Here is a 25,843-nt window from a genome sequence, read left to right on the forward strand (position 1 = left end):
AGAGTGGTAAGGGCTAGGCAATGGGGGTCAAGTGACTTGCCCAGGGTCACACAGCTAGGAAGTGGCTGAGGCCGGATTTGAACCTAGGACCTCCTGTCTCTAGGCCTGGTTCTCATTCCACTGAGCTACCCAGCTACCCCCATCAAACTACACTTTTAAAGAGTTACTGAAATGAATTACATGAATTATGTAATAATGCCTCCTGAATAGGTGGATTATCTTGGGAATAAAGTGATTTGTCTCCTGTTGTTTAATATCTATCTACTCATTCAAGAAATAGTTAAGTATCTATGTAAATGAAGAAAAGCTATGTAGTACTACAATGGATAGAACACCAAATCTGGAGTTGGAAGGACTTGGATTCGAAAGGAGCCAAAGACACTTCCTAGCTGAATTAAACTCAACTGCCAATCCCTTATCACTCTTTGACCTAAGAATTGGCCAATTCTAAGATAGAGGGGTTTAAAAAAGAAAAAGTACCTATGTAAATGAAAAAGGGGTGGGGTGGGTCAGGCTAGTCCTTGGATTCTCAACCATATTCTCAGCCAGACTTATTGCCCAGTGTCCCCTTCTCATAATATTGTTAAATCTCTAAAATACAATAGAGGTGATAATGGACTAGCATTTATCTAGTATTTTAGGGTTTATAAAGCACTACACAAATACTTTTATTTCATTCTCACAATAAACTTGGGAGGTAGATGTTATTAGTATCCCCATTTTATAGGTGAGAAAACGGAGACAGAATTTAAGTAGCATACCCAGGGTCAGAGAGCTACTAAGTGCGAAAGGCTGAATTTCAACTCAGGTCTCCCTAACTAGATCTAGTTCTCTATTTTCTGCACCACCTAGTTTCCTCAATTCTTAGAATTACAAGGGGAAAATAATTGTTTTGAAAGGAAATATTTTTTTAGATATGTTAACAGTTTCCAAGTTAAAGCCTAGATAATTAACCTGATTCATGTAAAAAATGTGACAAGATGTACGGACATCTTAACCAGGTAAGAATACATCTGGATTCTTGCTTAATTAATGTTTTAGATTAAGCGTAAAAAGTCTGATCAATTTATGTCACTGAAATACCTTCAGTGAAGTGCAGGAACCTTTCCGACAAAGTTTGTTTGATTAGCTAATAAACTCGTCCACACTCTGTGGGGCTTTTATAAAATCAGGGATTTAAACATTTCACAGCCTTCAGAACGGAGGCCTCCTGAGAAGAAATCACGTGGGGGACAGAATGCCTTGGCCACACACTCTCTTTTATGCCATCACCCCCAGGACGGCCAGATCCTCTACAGTCTGGCAAGGTTGGCCTCCTTGTTTAAATGAGATACTTTATCTCCCAAATTCATGCATTTGCAATGGCTAACCCTCATCCCTGGAATTCTCCACTTCATCTCTGCCTGCTAGCTTGTCTAGCTTCCAGCTTTCTACAAGTGCCACCTTCTACAGGAAGCCTTTCTACAGAGTTTTGAATAGTAGGGCCTTCCCTCTGCTGATTATCTTCCATTTATCAGATGTCATTTGTTCAATTGTTTTGCATATTGTCCCTTCCACAGTTCCTGGGGACCAGGGACTATTTCTTTGCCTTTGTAGAGACGAGACCCAGCAGAGAAGCCACAGCGTCCACAGAGGAGCACTACCCTCTAAAACCTGAAGTCTGTATTCCCCTAGACCCCATATGTACTTATGGGAGTATCACAGACTTTTAGGACGGCATGTTGGGTATCATCGTACCATTGAAAATACCCACCAGTTACCCAGAGCAAGATATGCAACACCCAAGCCCTGTGATTAGATGCTGACCAGGATCTGTCCTAGACAATCAGTAAGAATTTAGTCTCAGCCTTCAATGAGCCTCATCCCACACCAGTTTCCACTCTGCTATCCAGCCAACTGGGTCTTCTCGCTTCCTTTTACGTGAAACATCATCTCCCTTCTCTAAGCCTTTCTGCTGCCCGTCGTCTACCTGAAATGCAGGTCCTCATTTCATTATTTTCTCCCTCAGAACCTAAGCGTAACAGTAGGGATGACCTCATTCTTTGTATTTGTGTCCCTGGCACCTGGCACAATGCCCATTTGGCCCAGAGTAAAAGCTTATGGAATGCTTTGTTGGTCGGTTGATCTGATAGGCACTGACCACACAAAAATTACATATAAGCAAAATATTCCCTTGCCCTCTAATTTATATTCTACAGGCTTGGATAATATCCTTATCAAATTTGCTGACACAACATTGGAAATAATAGCTAAGACGTGGGATAACTTACGCCTTGATTCAAAAAGATCTTGAAAGGTCACTGGGCTCAATCTAAGAAAATTAGCTTTAATAAGGGCGCATAAAATTGTTTTACGCTTGGGTCAGAAAACCAGCTTCACAATTCAAAGGGAAGTACAGTTAAGTAGGGAGAAATAGGTGGCTTTAGGCTAATTGCAAGTTCAGTTAGTCACCCATTTAATAAGAGAGCCAAAAAAAGCCAATGCTGTCCTGTACTGCACTGACAAAATAAGTTCTAAGAGTAAGGATGGGATGATGCTTAATTATATATTGGCAAGGCCACATCTTTAGTACTGTATTCAGCTCTGGGCTATATTACATAATATATACAGATATATTCACATAGATAATGATAGCCAGCAGTTATGTAGCACTTTATCGTTTGCAAAGCACTTACATGTTATTTGATGTACAGAAGTGTTTTTAGGGTTTTTTGGGAACAGATCGATTTCATTGATGTAGGGAATTCCCAGTGAGAAAACTCCCTTTACCAGCACAGATCAGCAGTTTCTCCCTAAATACAAGAGATGCCATTTATTTTACATCACATTCATTTCAAAATATCTATCTACACACACATTCGTATCCTTCTCACGCTCAAGCTATTCTGATGAAGAGTGAGCTGCCTTGGGAGGCAGTGTCTTACCCCTCACTGAACATTTTCAGGCAAAGGCTAGGTGATCCCTTGTTGAATATGGTATGATGAGACTGCTTTCATATACAGGTTGGACTAAATAGCTTCTTAAGTCCTTTCCTATTCTGAAATTCCTAAAGTAATGAATGCCACTTCTATATAATATGACAGACTGATAAAGACTTGCTCATATTCTCTGAACGTATAGGTTATGAATTATAGAGGTATCATGGAATAACACGGGAAACTACAACCTGTATTTAGCTAAGACATCAGTTCTACTCTGAAGTCTGCTACTCACTTTCAGTGTGTTGACTTCCTATCCATCAGCTCTGCCATCTGTCAAATTTTAGAGTCTAGGTTTCGAATGTCACATCCAATAATTCCATGATTTAGCGTTTGATAACTTTTCCTTTCTAAGTGAAAGATTTTCTACACAGTGTAAACTGCCCGAATGAGGTTCTCTCTATACATAGGATGTCTTGCATCTAAATCTTTTTCATATTCTCTGAATTAAAAAGATTCTTTTCCAATATGAATTCTCTGATGTACAGCAAGATTTCCTTTTTGCCTAAATGCTTTCCCACACTCACAACACTTATAAGACTTCTCTCCAGTATGGATCCTGTGATGTATAGTAAGATATCTCTTTTCTTTGAAGGCTTTACCACATTCATTACATTTATAGGACTTCTCTCCAGTATGAACTCTCTGATGATCATTAAGGGTTCCTCTCTGTCTAAAGGCTTTTCCACATTCATTACATATATATGGTTTCTCTCCAGTATGAATTCTATGATGCATAGTAAGGCCAGAGTTAGAGCTAAATGATTTGCCACATTCATTACATTTATAAGACTTCTCTCCAGTGTGAACTTTCATGTGTATTGTAAGGTAACCCTTGTCTGTGAAGGCTTTCCCACATATATTACATATAAATGGTTTTTCTCCAGTGTGAATTCTGTGATGTACAGCAAGGTATCCCTTATCTCTGAAGGCTTTCCCACATACATTACATTTGTAGGATTTCTCTCCGGTATGAATTTTCAGGTGTATAGTAAGGTATCCTTTATCTGTGAAAGCTTTTTCACACACATTACATTTAAATGGTTTTTCTCCAGTATGAATTCTCTGATGTACAACAAGATATCCCTTATCCCTGAAGGCTTTCCCACATATATTACATTTAAATGGTTTTTCTCCAGTATGAATTTTCTGATGTACGGCAAGGTTCCCTTTCTGCCTGAAGGCTTTCCCACATTCATTACATTTATAGGATTTCTCTCCAGTATGAATTTTCTGATGTATAGTAAGATGTCCTCTCTCTCTGAAGGCTTTACCACATTCATTACATAAATAGGATTTCTCTCCAGTGTGGATTTTCTGATGTATCATAAGGTATCCCCTATCTCTGAAGGCTTTCCCACATTCATTGCATTTATAGGATTTCTCTCCAGTATGCATTTTCTGATGATCAGTAAGGTGTCCTCTCTGTCTAAAGGCTTTCTCACAATTATTACATTTATATGGTTTTTCTCCAGTATGAACTCTCTGGTGTATAGTAAGGACTGAATAAGAGATAAAAGCTTTCCCACATTCAATGCATTTATAGGATTTTTCTCCAGTATGAATTTTCTGATGTAAATTAAGGCTTCCCCTCTGGCTGAAGGCTTTCCCACATTGATTACATTTATAGGATTTCTCTCCAGTATGAATTTTAAGATGTATTGTAAGGTATCTTCTCTCTCTGAATGCTTTTCCACATTCAGTACATTTATATGGTTTTAATCCAGTATGAATTCTTTCATGTACAGTAAGGTATGAGTTATAATTGAAGGTTTTCCCACATTGGTTACACTGATAGGATTTCTCTCCAGTTGGATTTCTCTGATGTACACTAAGGCCTGAGTTACAGCTGAAGGCTTTTTCACATTCATTACATTGATATGATTTCTCTCCAGTCTGAGTTCTCTGATGTATAATAAGGTGTTCCATCTGCCTGAAGGTTTCACCACATTCATTAGTATTTACTGGAAATCTTCTCATGGATGATTCTCCCATAAAATCACTCTCCTCTAGGGTTGAGTTCTTGGTTTCAAATGTACTCTCCTGACAAAGAGGATCTGAAAGAAATATGATAATATCAATAATTCCTTCTCATTTTTCCAAAAGGAAATTACTGTTATCTGTCATTATAAATGACAAATTATATCAATTAGAATGATATTCAATCTGTAAAGTGTAGAACCATCAGTAGTAACATGGATCTAAAGAATTAAAGTGATTAAGATAATGAGGTGGCCAATATCAAAGGAATTCTCATCTATCTGAAGGCATTTATAAATATCATAATAAAATATGTATTAGTAAATTTTGAGAAATTAAAACAGGTTGATTCTGACAATGATGGGTTTCTAATCCTAATATAATTCCGATCTCTACCAGAAAACAAAGCCAACTAAAACAAGCCTAACAAAGCAGACTATAAACATTTGATATTTAAATTTCAGCAACATATTTGCTGTTAATGCTAGAAAAATAGAGGTTGAATGATAGAAGAACCAGGAAGATTTAGGCTCTCTGAGTAAACATAAATGACGTACGTTCTCTATAATTAGCCAGGCTCTATTTCACATTTTTGTCAAAACCTGACATTAAAGGTTTTTTTTTTAATCCTTACCTTCCATCTTAGAATCAAAACCAGATATTGGTTCCAAAGCAGGAGAGCAGTAAGGGATAAGAGCAATTAGGGTTAAGTGACTTGCCCACAACTAGGAAGTATCTGAAGCCAGATTTGAACCCAGAAGCTCCCATTTCCAGGCCAAGCTCTCAATCCACTGTGCCATCTAGCTGCCCTATCAGAGGTTCTTAATCTGTTTTCCATTGATCACCAAGGCATTTGTGAACTGTTTGACTCCACTATCTCCACATTCTGCTGTTCACAGAGGGTCTACAAATTTCAGTGGGGGAAGGGGGAGCAAGGCAGCTGGGTAGCTCAGTGGATTGAGCAGCCAGACCCAGAGACAGGAGGTCCTAGGTTCAAATTTGGCCTTAGACACTTCCTAGTTGTGTGACCCTGGGCAAGTCACTTAATCCCCATTGCCTAGCCCTCACTACTCTTCTGCCTTAGAACCAATACCAAGTATAGATTCTAAGACAGAGGGTAAGGGTTTAAAAAAAATTTTTTTTTTCAATGGGAAAAAATTGCTCATTTCTAACTGACATTTAGCATTTTCTTCAATTAATGTAAGCAACAAATATTCTGGGAAGGGATTCATAGGTTTCTTCAGAATGTTAAAGGGTCCATGACACAAAATGAGTTAGGAACCTAGAAAAAACTTATTTTTGTTCAATATCAATTTATGTAAAAATTTCATTTTTGTTAAAGACCGTACATTGAACAACTAATCAACATTTAAGATATGGTCACAAGAATGGAAAAGAGATGACTATATCACAGAAAATAAAAAATGAGAAAGAGGGGAACTGATAATATCTCAGTTCATAATAAACCAAGAAACATAACCTAACGCATAATAAATACTTATTAGGTAACTGCTGTTAAATGAAAACTCCTGAGAAAAATGGAAAAGATGTTTAGGTCAGAGGTATATATCTCACAATATATAATAAGTTCCAGATGGATATACAGCCTAAACTGTGACAAGGAAATCACTTTAAAAGACTGACATATATTAATTTAAGGTCGCCAAGGAATTCAGCTATGTAATTCCTAAATGAAAACTCAAGTCAGCAGTCAACCTTTTATGGAGTTTAATTACAAACAGGAGAAAGAAAGGAATTAGAGAGAGAGAGAGAGAGAGAGAGAGAGAGAGAGAGAGAGAGAGAAAAAGAGAGAGAGAGAGAGAAAGGGGAGAGAAGGGAATAGGGCTTAAATACCCCTTCTGTTTAGGCTGGGCCATCTAGAGATATGTTTTGTTTCTAGTTCTTTGCTACTACTAAAAAGTGCTGCTATACATATTTTAGTTGATATGGAATATTTCTTTTTTATTATTCTTTTTATTAACCTTGCTACAATATATGTATAGCATTGGAATATCAAATCAAAGGTCAAAAAGAATGGACACTATAGTCACTTTCCTAGCATAATTCCAAAGCTCCAAATTTTATAACAGTACCTTTTGTGATATCAAAGAAGTGAGAAAAAATGTATGCTTATTTTTCCTTTATTTATTTTAATCCTTACCTTCTGTCTTGGAATCAATACTGGATATGGGTTCCAAGGCAGAAGAGCAGTAAATAACTATATTTACCATAAGTATAAAAGTATACAAAGTGATTAAATATAATGTTTGTTTCAGAGAGAAAGAATTAACTATTGTGGGGCTAAGGAAATATTGGATGCAGAAGATGGTGCCTGAGCTGCATCTTAAAGGAAGAAAGGATTCTGTGAGGTACAGAGAACCCTCCACACATTAAGATGATCAATACAAAGGCATGAAGACAGAGGACAGAGTGTCCTGTGTGAGAAATAGAAAAAAAGACTAGTTTAACTGGACCACAGAGTGCTGGAAGAGGAGTAAACATCTAATAAGGCTATAAAAATGGGGAAGTCCAGGTGGTGAAGGACTAAAGCTAGGTTAAATATATATATGGTTCCTTTAACAGATAAGAGAACATTTTGGAAGAGGGGAAGATCCAGGGGAAAAAATAACGAGTTCAGTTTTAAGATGTTTAATTTAACATCTCAAAACTGAACAATGTCAAGTTTTGGAAGAGAAAAGGATTTGAGGGGAAAGATGAGTTAGGTTTTAGGAGTTTAAAATGTCTCTAGGACATTCAGCTGGCAGATTAGGCAGCAAAGGAGCAATCATGCCAACAAGAAACATAACAGGGGAGACCAGTGCCCCCAAACCCCAGAGGAGATGGCATTCTAGAGGAGAGAGTGTTCAACAGTAGGAAATGCAGCAGACAGGCCAAGAAGGATTAGGCCTGAGAAAAAACCATCCAATCAGATAAGTAAAAGATTGCTGATAACCCCAGAAAGGCTGGTTTCATCAGAATGATGTGATCAGAGGCTGAAGTGGTAAGGGTTAAGAAAAGTGAGGAAAATGGAGGCAGTGAGTACAGACAAGTTTTCCAAGGAAACTGGCAGAGAAAAGGAAGAATGAATTCCCTTGAGAGGATGGTTGAAAGGTTTTTCAAGTGAACCTGTAGAAGGGTTCCATTTGGCCAGAAGGGTTACTTCTCTGAGACTAGGGTGAAGGAAAGGAAGAAAATGGGAAATAATGTCAATTAGTTTTGAGATGAAGAGAATGGGAAAATCCAGAGCTCATAATCAAATGACCTAAATTTTTTCAATTAAGTTAGAGGCAAGTCCCCAGCTGAGAAAAAGCCAGGGAGAAGGTACATGGAGGATAAAGAGGGAAAAGAAAGTTTAGAATAGTTTCTGCAGAAAATCAGATAGGGAATCAATCAGAGAGAAATAAAAGAGTTCTTGCTCAAACAACATCCAGCAGAGGTAGGATAATGGGAATTTATAGTGTGGCCAGTCACTATGGCAATGAGACTCTCCAGTTTCACTGAGCAGTTCTGATATGTTATTAGTTTTACTGAATTGTCTTTTTTTCCTCTTAAAAAAATTTTTTTTTTCTGTGTATTGGTTCTAAGGTAGAAGAGTAGCAAGGACTAGGCAATGGAGTTTAAGTGACTTGCCCAGGATCACACAGCTAGGAAGTGTCTGAGGCCAGATTTGAACCCAGGACTTCCCATCTTTGGGTCTGACTCTCAATCCACTGAGCCACCCAGCTGCCCCTTTTGCTCTTTTTTTGATAATAAGATGGCTCTCTAGGAGGGAGAGAAGGGAATTGGGAGAGACCAGGTAAAAATAAAATAGATCCACACTGCTTCATAATCTCAATCTTAGCCTGATGTAGTGTCTACACAGTGAGCGATCAGACCATACCACCCAGCTGACTAACTGTCCTGTACTATTCAGATCACATTTGGAGTTGATGTGCACTTCTCTCTCACACTTTTTAGGTTTGTAACTGACCAACTGAAATGTTGCTCTAGGAATGCTAGTAGAATAATAATTGAATAACTCTAGCAATACGCTCTTTTTTGCAGATTTGTTTCACCTTTATTCTGTTTGTTGGCCTCCTCTAGTTAGAAACATTCTTATGAGGAATGAATGGAAAAAACTGAGAAAGTTTAGCTTTGAGAATATATTTTTATCTCCTTGAAGAGCTAACTTGTTAAAAGAGGCTGTTAGTTCTATAAAGCAAAACTGGGACCAAGCAATACCTAAAATCTAGAGGGAAGCAAAATCAATCAACTATCTGGCACTTAAAAAGCATTTTGTTAAGCATTCTCTAGAATTCAGGCCCAATGCCAGGGCACAATGAGGTAAAATCAAACATCAAACATCACCAAAACAGAACTAGCTCATGAAAGGGGCACAGGGAAGGATGGCAAAAAAGTATGTTGGAAAATACAGATGAGGGCGTCAAGAAATGAAAAGTGAAAGGCTAGTAAGCTAATTCGAAGTCACTGACCTACAAACAGCCTGAATGCCATAAACCTGGCAAGCATTAAAGAACATTCTATGGATTGGAACAATAGGTATAGAAACAAATCAATAACTAACATATACATAAGAAAAACAAAGTCATTTTTGGAGGGCACAAACAATTAAGAGGAGTCACGAAAGGTGTCACCGATGATTGGCTGAGATTTAAAGGAAGATAAGTATTGTCAAAGACGGAGCTGAAGAGGGTCTATTCCAAGTATGGGGACAGCTTTGACAACTTCCTTTGTTTTATGGATGAGAAGAAGGAAACTCAGTAAAGGATGCTAAAAGCCAGCTGAATGAATACTGACAGAGACAAGACTCTCTAGGGCCCAAGTTCTTTAATTACTCTATAACTGATCTCCAAAACTAATTCTAGAGACCAAACTCAAAAGCTTCAGTTCTATTACTGAATAATTCAGCAGTTACCATCCTGAATTACAGATAACTGTGGATATTCAAAGGCTAAGATACTACTGGGCAACATCTAACTCCCTGGGTTGCAGGTGTCAGTCTGAATCTGTTTCTTGAGGACTATCCAAAACTACATCACCAGTAGATAGGACACAGCAGGCAAAGAAAACAACAAAAACCTCCCTCAGTTCCACCCAGACCTGTGCTGGCAAACCTATGGGACACATGCCACAGATAGCATGCAGAGCTCTCTCTGTCGGCATGTGCACTATTGCCCGCCAGAGTTGCTTACTAGAAAAGCCAGAGGGACAGGCTGAGCTGCTCCCCTCCCCCTCTCCATGCACCTGAGGACATTCCCCACCTCACCTGCCCCTCTGTCCAGTAGCCCATTGGGGGTACTTCCTCCCTCCTCTGCAGGTGGGAGGTGGGGGTAGGGAGCATTCAGACTGGTGGGGCACAGCAGGTGGGGGAAGGGCATGGCACATGGTCTCTAAAAGGTTTGCTATCACTAATCTGGACCCTTTTACCATTTCTGCAGTGACAGCAGCAGAGTGGTGGGAAAGGAAGCTGAAGGTGTTGAGAATCACTCATTTATACCCTTTGATTTGGCTTTTTTTTAAAATTATAAATGCAAGCCCCTTCCAATGATCAAAATGAATGTACATATTGCTGGAGGAGCTAAAAGGGGAATCATTTCAACCTTGCCAGAGGATCCTCCTGTGCTTTCTGATGCACCTTTAGCAGATCCCCACCTTCCCACCTCTGTGTGGAAAGAGGTCAATCCCCAAGTCTGAGACACAGGGGTCCCTAGAAAGGCAAGCAATGCAGACCTCTTGATTCTTATGACAAACATAACCAGAAAAAATAAAGAAGTTACAATTATATGGTAGGATGGGTCACAGGTGCTACTTGGAGAAGTAAAGAAAGGAATCAGTGGAATAGATTTTTATCAGGTCACGAAGTCTGATAGGGTTCTTTTTTTTTTTTTCTTAGTCCTTAGATTATATCTTAGAATCAGTACTAAGAATTGGTTCCAATTCCAAGGCAGAAGAGTGGTAAGGGCTAGACAATGGGGGTTAAGTGACTTGCCCAGGGTCACACAGCTAGGAAGTATCTGAGACCAGATCTGAACCCAGGACTGCTTGATTCTAGGCCTGACACTCAATCCTCTGAGCCATCTAGCTATCCCCCGGACTAATGTTTAATCATATGCCCAATGACAAACACTACTTCATTGGATATTCAGTCCTGATCTATTGCAGTAATCACAAATACATACAAAAAGGTCAAAACCTGGGGTTTCTACTCTTAAACTAAGTAAACTGGGGATTTCTAGATTTCCATGTTGACAATACTAACACCAGTTGCTGAGGTTAAAAAGAGAAAGAAAGTCTGTGAAGAACATGAAAAGTTCCTCAAAAATGTCAATGCAAAAGTGAGAAAAGATAAGGAAGAAATATATGGTAAAGTATGGAAACTTCGTGACTTGATATCATAAACACTTTCTTCAAGGAAACTATTGGGGGATGCTAGACATGACAAGCACCAAAGAACACAATGCAAAAAATGAAGCATATTTTTAACAGAGAGGATAAGATTTGGTACAGATGAGGCAGCTATTGCTGAATTAGCTATTTGAATACAGTCGTATCAACTTAAAGCTGGAATAAGAATTTAAAAAGAAGAACTGATGATGAGAAAGACGTGGCGTAGAAATCAAAGGCCAAATTAATTTAAGCAAGTAAATAAAACCACAAGTGTGAAATGGGCAACAGAAATCACAACACTGACTAGAGTAACTTTCCTCATTAGCTTAACCAATGGAAATTAATTGCCACAACAGCAAGCAGGGCCCAGAAAAGTTAATTTAGTAAACTATCTGTTTTACTTGCCAAATGAGAGCTTGCTGGCAAAAGTAACACAAAAGTAACATAAAAACTTGTTTTTAAAATATCATCAAGGGAGACGAATAACATCATTTCATAAAGTAGAAATAGTGAAAAGTGAAATCAGTTTAGTGGAAACATGACAAGGCCTACAACTAACCCCAAGGAAGAAATCCTTTAAGGGTGAAAACAGTAGGACAAAAAATAGAGGAAAGATTTTGTGAAAATTGGGGCATTTGGTAGCACAGTGGATAGAGAAGCAGGCCCAGAGATGGGAGGTCCTGGGTTCAATTTGGCCTCACACATTTCTAGATGTGGGTCTCTGGGCAAGTCACTTATCCTCGCTGTTTTTCTGTCTTAAAAATGATCCTAAGACAGAAGGTCAGGGTTTAAAATAAGATATGAAAATTATTATAACAAATTATTTTCTCCATCAAGGGAAGTGTAACCACCATATTTATACCATATCAGTAAATCAGTCAATTTGGACTCTGTGTGTGTGTGTGTGTGTAGAAGAATACTGCTCACAATAACACAGATGTGAGAGTGTTGAGAGAAAGATGTAGAAGGTACCCCAAAGGAGGAGATGCCAAAGGTAGGGGGTAAATCTGAAACTTTACTAATACTGGACAAAATGGCTTCACCGGTCAATCACTCTTCATCTGTAAGACTTTGGCCTTCTGGCTGCTCTTCCCATCTCGAGCATCTCTGTGATTTTAGTTCCTTTTTTCCTCAGTTTCTCAACGTGACCATGGCACTCCCCTGTTCAATAAACCACATTCTCGATCGCCTCCAAGATCACATATAAAATGCTGTTCTGGCTCCTTCCTACTCTTCCAGTCTCCTTCCAGCCCTTTATGTACACTCTAGACCCAGTGACTCTAGCCTCCTTGCTGTCTGGTCCGGTTTCGAAGGCCCGGGGTTCCCTCCCTTCTTGACTCCACTTATTGGCTTCCTTCCAGTCCCAGGTCAAAACCCATCTTCTGCAAGAAGCCAGCCTGACGCCCTTTGCAGCTAGAACCTAGACTCTGGAGTGACCTTTAATCTAGGCACTAGATCTCTTTCTATGTCCGCTCCTCCATTGGATGGTGAGCTCCCTGAGAGCAGAAACTGTTTTTGCATAACGCCTGGTCCACCTTAGGAACTGTGTAAATGCATGACTTAACCACCCTCCCATTTAAATGACATACTTATTGGCCATCCATGCTTTAGCCAAGGACATCCCTGAGGAGGGGATGTCTAGAAAACAAGTGATTATTTAGCAACACATTTACCTTTTAACAATGGGCTAATGTAGAGAATCAGGAGTTCATCAGTGCTTACTGTTGAATATGTAAAAGCATCTGATTGGATTAAGCAAAATGCCCCCTAAAAGGAATTTTCAAATAGAATCTAATTTCCATAAAAATCATTCAAAACCTGACAGGGAGGTGACTCCATAGATAAGAGCTCCAGGCCTAGAGAGAGCAAATGCTGGCTTCAAATTTGATCACAAGAGACTTCCTTTGTGACCTTGAGCAAATCACTGAACCTCAACTGCCCAGCCTTGGCCCCTCCTCTGCCTTGGGACCAATACTTGGTGCTGATTCTAAGATGGAAGGTTAGTGTTTAAAAAAAAAAGCATTCAAGTCACCTTAAAAAGTATAATGAAAGAAATGATACTGTTCAATGACCTTTGATCAAAAATAAACTGCAGGGGGGGAGGGGGGGAGAAGCTGGTACTCAGTGGATTGAAAGCCAGGCCTAGAGATGGGAGGTCCTGGGTTCAAATTTGACCTCAGACACTTCCCAGCTGTGTGACCCTGGGCAAGTCACTTGACCCCCATTGCCTAGCCCTTGCTGCTCTTCTGCCTTGGGACCAATACACAGTATTGATTCTAAGATGGAAGGTGAGGGTTTAAAAAAAATAAACTTTGAGGCATAAAAGAGAGAGATGTGTGCTTGCTAAAATTGTTTGCCACTGTGATGGAGGAGATCTAGCACGGAGTCTAGGTTCAAGAGTGGGTTCCCTTGTGTAGGGGAAGGTCCGGGGCATGGCACTGTGTTGGGCAGATTAAATTCCAGAACATTGGAGAGCCTCCATGAAGAGAAGCACTCATTCAAAATTAGCCTAACCATCCATCCTAAGTAGGTGCCGAATCCTTACTGCCCATATCACACAGATTGTACATCTTGTTCATCAGTGGTATATTTGGGAGTAGGGCTTGTCAACGTGGAAATCTAGAGATCCCTAGTTTAAGGGTACAAACCCCAGGTTTTGACCTTGTCACAGGAGAGGTTCACCCACTTCAGCTTTGGCACAGTAAGTAGCGCGTCAGTCTCCAAGCTGAAGGTCCCGAGTTCGATTCTCGGAAGGAGGGTGTGATATACTGGGAAAGGCTTCTGGAGACTAAAGAGCTACTTGACTTCGGATGGGGTCTACCTCCCACCTGAAGTGGGTGTCTATTGTCTGGTGAAGTGGGGCCTTCCCTCAGGGGGAAACTCTCCTGGGACAAGGTCAAAACCTGGGGTTTCTACCCTCAAACTAAGTAAACTGGGGGTCTCTAGACTTCCATGCTGACAGGTTCAAAAAGAGGAAAAGAACAAGCAAGACTGGCTCTGGGAAACTGCAAAGCTCTATACTTTCCATGAAAGCAAAGGTCAATCTTTTTAAGTCTACCACCCTTGTTATAGGACCAAGAAATACAGAATATCTTAGCCTCTGAAGAATTAAAATGAGTATCGCTCAGAGAGCAGGGGGAGGTATGTGTGTCCCCCTTAGCTCTGCGGGTCAGATAACCTGGGCTCCACTCACATCCCTGTTCTCTCTAGTCATGAAACCCTGCCCCAGCCATTTACTCCCTTTTCAGTTATCTGGAAGTCTTTTTGCGGCTCTCGCATTAAATGAAAGACAATTTCTAAAAACCAAAGAGGAGTGACTAAGGGAGCTCATGTCACAGTTATCCCCTCTCAGAAACACGGGCAGTGATCCAGGACAATTGCAGAAGAGTTCAAACGTCCTGCCCCCAAATGCTTAACTATGGCTTGCAACAATTCTCGTCTCCCCAATTCTCACTTACTCACCTGGAGAGAAGTTTCTTGGAATTTCTTTCACCAACATCAACCATCTTGCTTCATCTACTTCTAGCTGGGAGATCACCTCTGGTTTGGAAATTGGAAACCCTGCTCATGGGAGAAGAAATGGGAAAGTACTGGCTACCAAGGTCAATACAGAATTCAATTCTAATCCCTTTATCTTCAAGGAAAATGAGAAGCCTAGGAAGATCTTGGGGTAATAACAAAACACCTCTGAAGAACCCCTCTATATTGGGTCACAGGAAGTATGGAACAAAACCAAGGAGTTTTTCTGGCTCAAAAAGAAAGTTATTGGGGGCAGCTAGGTGGCTCAGTGAATTGAGAGTCAGGCCCAGAGATAGGAGGTCCTGGGTTCAAATGTGGCCTCAGATACTTCCCAGCTGTGTGACCCTGGGCAAGTCACCCAGTATTGATTCTAAGATGGAAGGTAAGGGTTTATTTTTTTTAAAAAAGTTATTTTACTTGTTCTAAAACAGAATATAAATATAAGAAGAGTATAAAACTGCAATAAGCTCAGGAGGAGGACAATGATGTTATGGATTTCCAAAGCACAAAGAAAACCTTTTACCTAGGAAGAGAAACACTCTGTCTCTTAACTAAAAAGGAATTAGAAAGAACTCCACATTCCAAGTATTCTTGAACATCCCATCAAAACAAGAATAAACAATAAATTTCTTCAGTCTTGCTAGCTAAAATCAGTCAAAACCTGGCAGGGAGGTGACTCAATAGATAAGAGCTCTAGGCCTAGAGAGAGGAAATGCTGGCTCCAAATTTGATCACAAGAGACTTCCTGTATGACCTTGAGCAAATCACTGAACCTCAACTGCCCAGCCTTTGCCCCTCTTCTGCCTTGGGACCAATACCTGGCGCATGCAAAAACCCACCTTGGGTTCTCACAGACAGATTCTTAACCATAAACAGTTCTTACCTAGAAAGAGAAAGTTTTGATAGTTCTCCAGCATCACATCCTTGTAGAGGTCCCTCTGAGCAGGGCCCAGGTGATCCCACTCCTCCTGCGTGAAGTCCACAGTGACATCTTTGAAAGTCATTAGCTGCTGAAACATCAAACACATTTCTGCTCACCCAAGGGTGGCTCTTACATGGACTGTAAACACAGAATGAAGTCTGCAGGCTGCTTTGGGAGGGCTTCTCACAGCACTCAGAACTTTAGAGTTCCAAGACGATCATGAGGGCCTGGCATGTGCCTCATTACCTAACAAAACTGTGGTGTGCATGGAGCTTCGCCACATTTTTTCAGGCATCACCTTCCAGAATGAATTCAAGCCAATAGGCTGTTTACTCTTCAACTTTCAAACCATACAACAGAATAAACACATCTCTTGGGACTCACAGAATGTCTATCAGCAGTCATATTTTAGAAACTCGTTAGTATATACAACATAGCAATCATTCTCCATTACTAAGCAGTTATTTATTTTTCTTTAAAAAACAACCTACCTTCTGGCTTAGAATGAATACTAAATACAAGTTGTAAGGCAGAAGAATGGCATGGGCTAAGCAATGAGGGTTACGTTGCTTGCACAGGGTCACACAGCTAGGAGTATATGATGCCAAATTTTGAACCCAAGATCCCTCATCTTCAGGCCTGGTTCTCTATCTGGTGAGCCGCCCACCTGCCCCATAGCAGTTATTTCTAACGTACCTAACCATGCTACTTTTCTTCCCTTCATAATGATACAATCTCTATGAAAAGCAACAGGATGGTAGGAAAACATAGTCTATTCTTCATTCTGTCTTTTGATGACTTTGAACCATGTTCAAATCACTTAAGTTCTCTCTGCCTTCTCTATCTCCAAGGAAAATGGGCTGAATTAGATGACTTACGGTCTAGTCGTTCTAGCTCTACAATCCTATGAACTATGAACTCAACCAATATTTATTAAGAATCTATTCTACAATGGGAACAGTACTTTATGACAGGAACAGAAAGACAAAAACAAAGTAGCTCCTGCCCTCACAAAACTTACCTTCTACCAATGAAAAAACAAGATATTTGTACAGAGAAAAAAAAATCAGAGCTCATTACACAAAGAATATATTTTTTAAATGTTGGGGGTAGGGGACAGCTAGTCTGCTCAATGGATTGAGATCCAGGCCTTAGAGATGAGAGGTCCTGGGTTCAGATCTGCCCTTGGATACCTACTAGCTGTGTAACCCTAGGGAAGTCATTTAATCCCCATTGCCTTGCCCTAACCAATCTTCTGCTTTGGAACAAATACATAGTATTGATTCTAAGATAGAAAGTAATTTTATTTTTTAATGTTAGACGAAAGATTAAGGGAAGATGAATCATGGTACAGAAAATATGAATCCATTTTGTTTTAATCAGTCATAAATGACAGTGATGTGAAACAGAATAAAATTGTGGAGTCAAAAGATATGACAAAAATGGTTTCAGAGAAAATAAACTTGTACTTTGTACAAACTGATGGAGTAAAATTAAGAAAACCAGGAAAATAATTTATGTAGTGACAACAGTGTAAGACAAAATGACTGATCAATGCAATGACTATAAAGCATATTATTTACCTCTTAAGAGAGGTGATGAACTCAAGATGACATACATTTTTAGATGTGGCCAACAAAGCAATTTACTTTGCTTGACTATGTATATTTGTTACAAATGTTTTGATTTTCTTTCCTTTTCCCAAAAAGGGGGAAGAGGCGTGTAAGGAGAGGGGAAAAAATGCATATTACCTGAAAAAAAAGTTTTTAATGATGGCTTGGTAAAACCTTGAGGTAAGGAAGATGAAAATGTCTCCTGATGGAATTTTTTTAACTTATTTTTGAAAAGATGAAACAAACTCTTGAGAAAGCATATTACATCCTATGTTGAGTATACAGAATAGTGGGTCTAAGCTATAGTTGCAATGACATTGTTTGTGATCTTTATCAGTTAAATAATCATAATTAGGTCTTTGTGTTATTATAAGTTACATAGCTAATAGCTTTATGTTTTAATTCTAAGAGACTGGGGGCCTTTGTATACAAAGAGATATGGGCAATTGGTATGGGTGAAAGAGGTTTCCTTCCCCAGTTAATAAAATGCAGTGGAGACTCTGAACTTAACACTGAATAATTTAATGAGATATGGCATTTTAGCAATTAATGAAGAAAAATCCAAATATATCCCTGAATTAGTCTGATGAGAATGAACATGGTAGCAAGTCAAGGAGAAATCTGATATTTTATAAGGGATAAGAAAGGGATATTTTATAAGCAAGGCTGTTCTAATCCTGTTACTTTTTTTTTTTAACACTTACTTTCTGTCTTAGTAAAAACAGGAAGGGAAGGGCAGGCAACTGGGGTTAAGCAACTTGCCCAGGGTCACACAGCTAAGAAGTATCTGAGGCCAGGTTTGAACTCAGGCCTAGTACGACTCTATCAATCTACTGTGTCACCTAGATGGCCCCTATATTTTTTTAAAAAGATTTTTATTGAGGTGTCCATCAATTGTGGAATGGATGAATAAGTTGTGGTACACGGTTGTACTGGAATAGTACTATGAGTTCAGAAAAACTTGCAAAGACTTATATGAACTGATGCAAAGTGAGCAGAACCAGGAGAGAACTATACACAATAACAGGAATATTATAGGATGAACTGTGAAGGATTAAACTATTATCAGCAAAACAAGGTCCCAAGACAACTTCAAAAGACTCATGATAAAAAAAAAATGCTATCCAAAACCAGAGAAGGAACTGTTGGAATTTAACTGCAAATCAAAGCATGCCATCTTTCACTTTATTTCTTTCAGGAGTTTCTTTTTGTTTATGTGATATATGTCTTCTGTCACGGTATGGAGAATATGGATATGTATCACAAGAAAGCACTGGTATAACCTAAAACAGATTATTTTCCGGCTTGGGGAGATGGAGAGGGAGAGAGAGGGAGGAGAAAATCTAAACCATAAAATGTCAGAAAACAATTATAAAAAATTGTTTTCACCTTTAAATGAAAAAAAAAAAGTCAAAAATTTTGAGGAAAAAGATTTTTATTCATAACGTTTTGTTTTTACATAATCTACACTTCTCAGCATATTTTTTTTTCTCTCCCCTCTTCCTGGAGAATAGTCCACTAAACAAATAAAAGAGAAAAAAAGTTGGCAGCAAAACTAACCAACAGTTCATCCAAGTTTGATGTACTATGCAATGTTCCATACCCATGGCCCCTATTTCTTCAAAGAAGAAAGAGAGGTGCATTTTCATTATCTTTTCTTTTGGGGCCAAATTTTGTCATTATTTCAGGGTACTCAGTTTTGATTGTCTTATTCTTTATTTTTATTTATACCCTCCTGGTTGTTATGTTTATTGTTCTGCCTGCTTTCCTTTGTATCACTTCACAGAAGTCTTCCTGGTTTCTCCATCTTTATTGTATTTCAGTAGGTCCTCATTTTACACCAACTTAACACACAAAAATTCAAATAAACATGATTAGCAATAAATAAAATAAAGGCAGAAAAAGAAGTAAAATTTAAAATGTTTAATTATGCACTAAATCTACTCCATTTTCCCAAGTGGCATAAAGTCCCACAGCAGTTCATTCAATCACACTCATTCTCATTCTGAGTATTAGTGTGTGTCATTACATTGTTTTGCCTCAAACATTCGTTTTCTACATCAGTCTTTGTCTGGAATCCTCAGTTGTAACAGGTCATGTCCATGTCAGAGCAGTACTTCTTTTAGTTTCACTGAAGCTATTTAGTTATTAATAATGGCCCCAAAGTATAAGAATAGGGATGGAAGTAGCTCTGATAAGCCTAGGAAATGACCTAAAATGCCTATGGATGTTTGTGTAAGAAATACTTATTAAATAATGAGATTCACCATTGGGTTCAATTTTCAGCTGACACAAAGGGGCTTGGAACATCCTGGTCACATAAAATGAAGTCCTCCTGTATTTCTTAGGGTACAATAATACTCCACTAAATGTACACATGACAGTTTGATTAGTCTTTCCTAATCAATGGGCATCTACTTTGTTATCAGTTCTTTGCTAGTCAAAAAAAAATGTTGCTATAAATGCTAGTATATATGGTGGCTTCCCGTCTTTAACTTCTTTGGAGTATATGCCTAGCAGTAGGAACACAGACCCCCCCACACACACAGCAGCAAAGAATTAGAAACAAAGTAAAAGTTCATTCCCTAAGTAACAATAAACATACTGGGGTACACAAATGTAAAGGGACTATTACTACTTGGCAGCAGAGTTATCTTATTAGATTTGGACCACTTGGAGACATAAGAATAAAGCTATTAAAAAAGCAATCAAGAAGGAAGCTAGAAAACTGCATTAAAGATCTCAACAATAAACCAAAGTCTGGCTACACAGGCAAGAGCTTCAGAAAGGCAAGGTGGCCGGGGGAAGGGCACAGCCTTAAGAAGCTGAGAAAGGGATTTAGATTTCTAGATTACAGTTATGGTCGGTTCCTAGCCAGGGATGGAATGCAGCTAACAAATGGGATTAAAAATTTAGAATTTATATTTGTTTATATTATAAGCCTATTGCTTATAATAGTATATGTGTGGAGAAAGAGAGACAGAGAGAAGGAAGGAGGGAGGGAGGGAGGAAAAGCAATTAAAATAGTTTGGTGTTTTAAGGTGAAAGGAAGGTACAAAATATTCTAAGTATATCCACCCAGCTGGGCATGACAGAGGCACTATGATAAATAAAACATTTATTAAGCACTTTACTAAGTTAGAGATGCAAACAGAAAAGTAATGAAGCTCTTGCTCAAAAGTACTTCCCATTCTAATGAGGGAGATAAAATAAAACATAAAGAAAGGGGGGAGTTAGGTGGAGCAGGGGATAGAGCATAGAGCGCCAGGCCTAGGGACAGGAGGTCCTGGGTTCAAAAAGGACCTCAGACATTTCCTAGCTGTGTGACCCTGGGTAAGTCACTTAATCTTCATGGCCTACCCCCTCTTCTGTGCTGGTATTGATTCTAAGACAGAAGATAAGGGTTTAAAAAAATGTGGAAGATTTCAGCTGCAAGTGGGATGAAAAGGCCCCAGGATTCTTAGGGTGCACTGGCAAAACAGCAAGTGTTGGATCATTTGACAGGGCCAAGGGCTTCAGTGGCAAGAGCTTTCTTTTCTGCATCTTCAGTAGCTCTACTGCACCTCTGCTCCTTTCTCCCACTTTGCAACATCCACAGCCATGGCAATGCATTCCCAGTGATACTGCCAATTATTCAAAACCCTCACACCAGCCTCATCACAGCTCTGCTGGACTCCCACAATACCAACTAACCCTTCTTCAGTGGAATATCATACACTCTGCAATCACCTACAAACTCCAATGTCCCTTTAGTTCACATATCTTCTTAATATCAGACAACTATAGTAGTCAGGCACAAAACAGCGCAAACAAAAATTCATGATGTCCAACATTCTACTGAAAAGCTACAGAAGTCACCTATTTCTACTGTTAAATCTCTAGCACATGTAAAGAAACAGAAAATGTCAAGAAAAACTTATTAAGCAAGTCACTTAACTGTTTGTTTCAGTTTCCTCACCTGTAAAATGAACTAGAGATGGTCATGGCAAACCTTCCCAGTATCCCCATGCCAAGAAAACTCCAAATCAGGTCATGAAGAGTTGGAAAGGACTAAAAAATGACTGAACAGGAACCTCCCTTTTAGACAAGTCTTTTTTACTCCCCTTTCCCAGATGAAAGGTTTCTAACTGAAGAATTAGAAATGAAAAGTTTCTTATTATTCACAATTCTTTATAATCTAGATCATACCCAATATTTGTCCTGTTACTGACTAACAAATACAGCTTTTTTTTTTTTCTTAAACCCTTACCTTCCATCTTGGAGTCAATACTGTGTATTGGCTCCAAGGCAGAAGAGTGGTCAGGGCTAGGCAATGGGGGTCAAATGACTTGTCCAGGGTCACACAGCTGGGAAGTATCTGAGGCCAGATTTGAAACCAGGACCTCCCATCTCTAGGCCTGGCTCTCAATCCACTGAGCTACCCAGCTGCCCTCAAATACAGCTTTCTTTGGCCAGCTCAGCCTCTCTGCTGTTCTCAGATATAGCTGAAAGTGTGAAATCTGAGAGGGACATTCAACTTGCCTCCTGGCTCTCTTATTCACCACTTCCTTACCCTCCAAAATACATACCTATACACAAGTCAAACAAGGAAAATGAGTTATAGTGAGGTTAAAAGACTTGTTAATGGTCACACAGAAATTAAGCAAAGAAAATGGGCTTCAAACCAAGGTTCTCTGACTCACAATCTTTTTTCCCAACACACTGCTTCTGAATAAAAGTCCCTGCTCATGCAGTTCTTCCTACCTTAAATCCATTTCTCCCACCTACAGAACCAAGCAAATTCCACCCATTTTTCAGCAACTAAAATCTCACCTTCCCCATGAAGTTTTCCCTACTCATTTAGCCCACACCAAAATCTTCTTAGAATATTGGGGTTTCTAGATTCCACGTTGAAACAGCATGAGTGACAACTAAAATCTAAACTCTATGAATTCATTTCTTAAAAGAATTATAGCTCTCTATGCCTTTATCTACTCATTTTTAAACTTAAAAAGGAAAACAAAGAAATACACGGTGAACACTGTATCAAGAGATAAACAAGGAAATTCTATTATGCTTAAAAGAACCACAAGAAAATTATTAGATCAAGATTAACCATACATGCACCAAATTGCAGAGTATCTAAATTGATAAAGGAAAAATTAGCTTAACTGCAACAGAGATAATACAGTAATAGTGACTTTAATGCTTCTTGCTCAAAGGTGAGTGAATCTAATACAAAAAAGGAAAATATAAAATTAAGCAAAATTGTGGAGAATTTAAAAGTGAAAGACTTGACAATTACTGAATGAAAACATTAAAGAATATGAATTTTTCTCAACATTACATGGCATCTCTACAGAAAAAAGAACACATACTAGAGGAAAAGGAAATTCTAGATAAGTGTAAAAAAAGGGAAAATACTTTTACTAAACTTGAAAATATTAATAATTGAAGTGTCTATTCTCTATATAATGTGATGCCAAAAAATGGTAATAACAGAGGAAACAAAAGGAACAGAATTTAATGGAGCTGATAGTCTGAAAAATAATTGGACCACAAAATAAATGAAAAAAAAAACCCCAATAACTATGTGAAAGACAATGATAATGAGGCAACTTATTAAATGGGATGCAGCTAAGGCTGTTCTCAGAGGAAATTATTCTATCCCTGAATATATATATCAAAAAAAATTTTAAGTGATATTTAATAAACTGAATGTAGAATTTTTAAAAGTGTATCTCAACTGTAAAATGGGGATAATAACAGCACCTAGCTCCTAAAGTTGTAAAGATAAAATGAGACATTTGTAACATATAAGGCCTAGTACATAGCAGGTGTTTAATAAATGCTTATTCCTTTCTTCTCCATCCATCCTCCACCAAGTAGATACTTTACAGTGATACAAATACAAAGCAAAATAAATAACTATATAAAATAAAATTTTTATGTGGAGAAACATTGAAAATACCAAAGAAACTTATTAAAAAAAGGAATAAAGACTAGCACTGCTAGACTTAGACTACATTAAATGGCAGTAATCATTAAAATTACTTAGTACTCCTTAAAAAACAGGAGTCAATACAACACATTGGAAAATGAATAATGAGAAATAACTGATTTTAAAGCACAATGTTCAAGGAACATAAAACATAGGTAATATGGAGGGAAAGTACAAGTTTAATTAGGAAAACTGGAAAGCAGTCTATCAGAAACTAAGTTTAGCTTAACATCTTATTTCAGATACCATGGTAAACTTAAAATGGACACATGACCTGAATATTAATGATTAAAATAAAAATAAAATCAGGAGAGAATCAGATGATGTTCTTTTCACAGTTGGTAAAATCTTAAGCAAGATACAGTCAATTATAAAAGATAAGATAATTTCAACTACACCATGAAAATTTTTGAACAAACAAAATTAAGGGGAGTCATCAAAGGAGAAAAAATGCATATCAAATATTTCTAATAAGGGTCAAATAAAGGTAAATAGGCCCAAAAGATTTTCCCAAGAATATAAAAGGACAAAAAGTACATTAACTATTAACGATCATGTGAAAGAATGCTCCAAATCACTAATAAAATAGGCAGAGATAATGAATCGTCCACGTTGGAGGGAGGGATGGGGCACAGTAATTCACAGCAGATGGAGATGTGAATTGATCAAACTATTCTGGAAAGCAATTTGGAATTATGCAAAGAATCTTGACTAAAATGTCCATGTCCCTTGGTCTCAAGAGCCCATTGCTAGGAATAAACCCCAAGGAAGGCAATGACAAAAAGACAAGACTCTTTTGTAGAGGCAATATTTTTAGTATCAAAGAACTGGAAACAAAGTAGATGTCCATGGATAGAGTGACGTGCTAAACACGTTGTTGTAGGATGTAATATATTAGTAAATAAGTAAAATACTAATGTAATAAATTACCCTCAGCGATATGAAATGATAATATGATGACTACTATGGAAAAACTTCTAGGTAAAAGGGCTACAACAATGTTGGAAATTTGAAAATATAGTGGCCAAATTTGGCCTCAGCTAAGACATAAGGAACACCTCCGTCCCCCTCTCCTTGGGGGAAGGGGCCCGATTGGGGTGTTGATCACTCTCTGGGTCTGCCTTTGTGGTAGTTGGCTTTGTCAGATATTTTCTTCTTCCTCTCTTTGACTATGGGGAGAATGAGGAAAGCTTCCTCTAGAAATGTGGGTGACAGAAAAGCAAAGGACGGTCTTAATTTTTTTTAAGCGACAGGACAATATGCATGTTGAGCACGCCGAGGGCTGGAGCCAGTCTTGTTTCTCCAGTGCCTGGAAGGCTCTGGGTGGGAACAGCTTCTCGGCTACCTGGGAGGCCTCCGAACTCCCGGCTTCAAACCTAGCCCCAAGGAGGCTGCGACTCCGGGGATGAGAGGGATGAACCAGCCGGCCCGAAAGTGAGCTAATGACTGGATGAGTGAAAGCCGGGAGGGTCCCCTTCATCCCAGCAGCGTGGCCCGCCCTCCCCGGGGAGCCCCTCACCTGGCAGGCTGGGGCTGGCCAGGCCACCTCCACCTCACCCTGGGCCTGGGCCCGAGCCCCGGGCGGTCCCGGCCACTCCGCCGCCCCCAGCCCCGAGGGACCCTCTACCCCGGCCCTTGCCGCCCCCACGCATGCCCCCCTGGGCTCCGAGGCCGACTTGGCCCAGGGCTGCGCCGCCATCCCGAGCTGGAGGGCCCGAAGGCGGCGGGGCGAAGCGAGGCCGGGGTCTCTCGGGGAGTACAGAACCTGGGCCACCACACACACACAGCTTGTCGGAAGCTCTCCACAGGCCACTTCCGGTCGTACACTACCGGTGCAGCTCTCTTAACCGCCCCAGTGAAACCTTACAGAGGCAAAGACCGTGGCCTTCTGGGAAACGTAGTCCAGGGCAGCGAGACGCGTTCTATGCATGCCCAGGACACTCTGTCTTGAAGAAAGTAGTTCCTCCACGCTTGTGTTTTACTGTGCGACAGAGGAGGAAGAGGAGGCTGGGGCCAGTTCCGTACCGTGGCCACGTTCATAAGCTTGCTATCCCTGGCCCAAAGTACACAGTCATGATCTCCACAGACTGAATCCTACATACCATCCAGAGGCTCAGCAGAACGTAACGCAAGAGGGTCAACTAGATGGTTTAATGGTTTGAGAGCCAGATCTGGAGATGGGAGATCCTGGGTTCAAAACTGCCCAGACATTTCTTAGCTGTATGACCCTGGGCAAGTCACAATCCACTGAGCCACCGAACTGTCAGTTTTACCAACATCTTGCCTTTTTGTCATATCAGAACATGGAAAAGCACCACTGACTCAACTTTAACCAGGGTCAGACTATGTTATCATCATGCTAGTTTTGACATTTTTATGAGACCAATCATATTCATTCTCATCATCTAGCCTTATATCCATGTTCTGTTCATTTCTTTATTAAGCCAAAATTGGACGCTAAGCT

The 25,843-nt window shown here is 39.4% G+C and overlaps 1 protein-coding gene across 3 annotated transcripts; it reads right to left on the reverse strand.

Moving 5' to 3' along the window:
* Positions 1-2,628: 2,628 nt before the first annotated feature.
* Positions 2,629-25,182, reverse strand: LOC103096198 (zinc finger protein 260-like). 3 transcript variants are annotated; one of them, XM_007492565.2, is made up of 4 exons: positions 24,899-25,182; positions 15,748-15,871; positions 14,808-14,906; positions 2,629-5,035 (listed from the first exon to the last, which is right to left on the reverse strand). In XM_007492565.2, the coding sequence occupies exons 1-4, from the start codon at positions 25,076-25,078 to the stop codon at positions 3,426-3,428; spliced, it is 2,013 nt and encodes a 670-aa protein (XP_007492627.2). In that variant the 5' UTR covers positions 25,079-25,182; the 3' UTR covers positions 2,629-3,425. The 3 variants fall into 3 exon arrangements, with proteins under 3 accessions (XP_007492627.2, XP_007492626.2, XP_056652837.1); XM_007492564.2 differs by having other exon boundaries at positions 15,748-15,874; XM_056796859.1 differs by having other exon boundaries at positions 15,748-19,243; positions 24,899-25,020.
* Positions 25,183-25,843: the final 661 nt, after the last annotated feature.

The sequence above is a fragment of the Monodelphis domestica genome, chromosome 4 (genome assembly GCF_027887165.1).
Source record: "Monodelphis domestica isolate mMonDom1 chromosome 4, mMonDom1.pri, whole genome shotgun sequence".
In the NCBI taxonomy this organism is placed as follows: Eukaryota; Metazoa; Chordata; class Mammalia; order Didelphimorphia; family Didelphidae; genus Monodelphis; species Monodelphis domestica.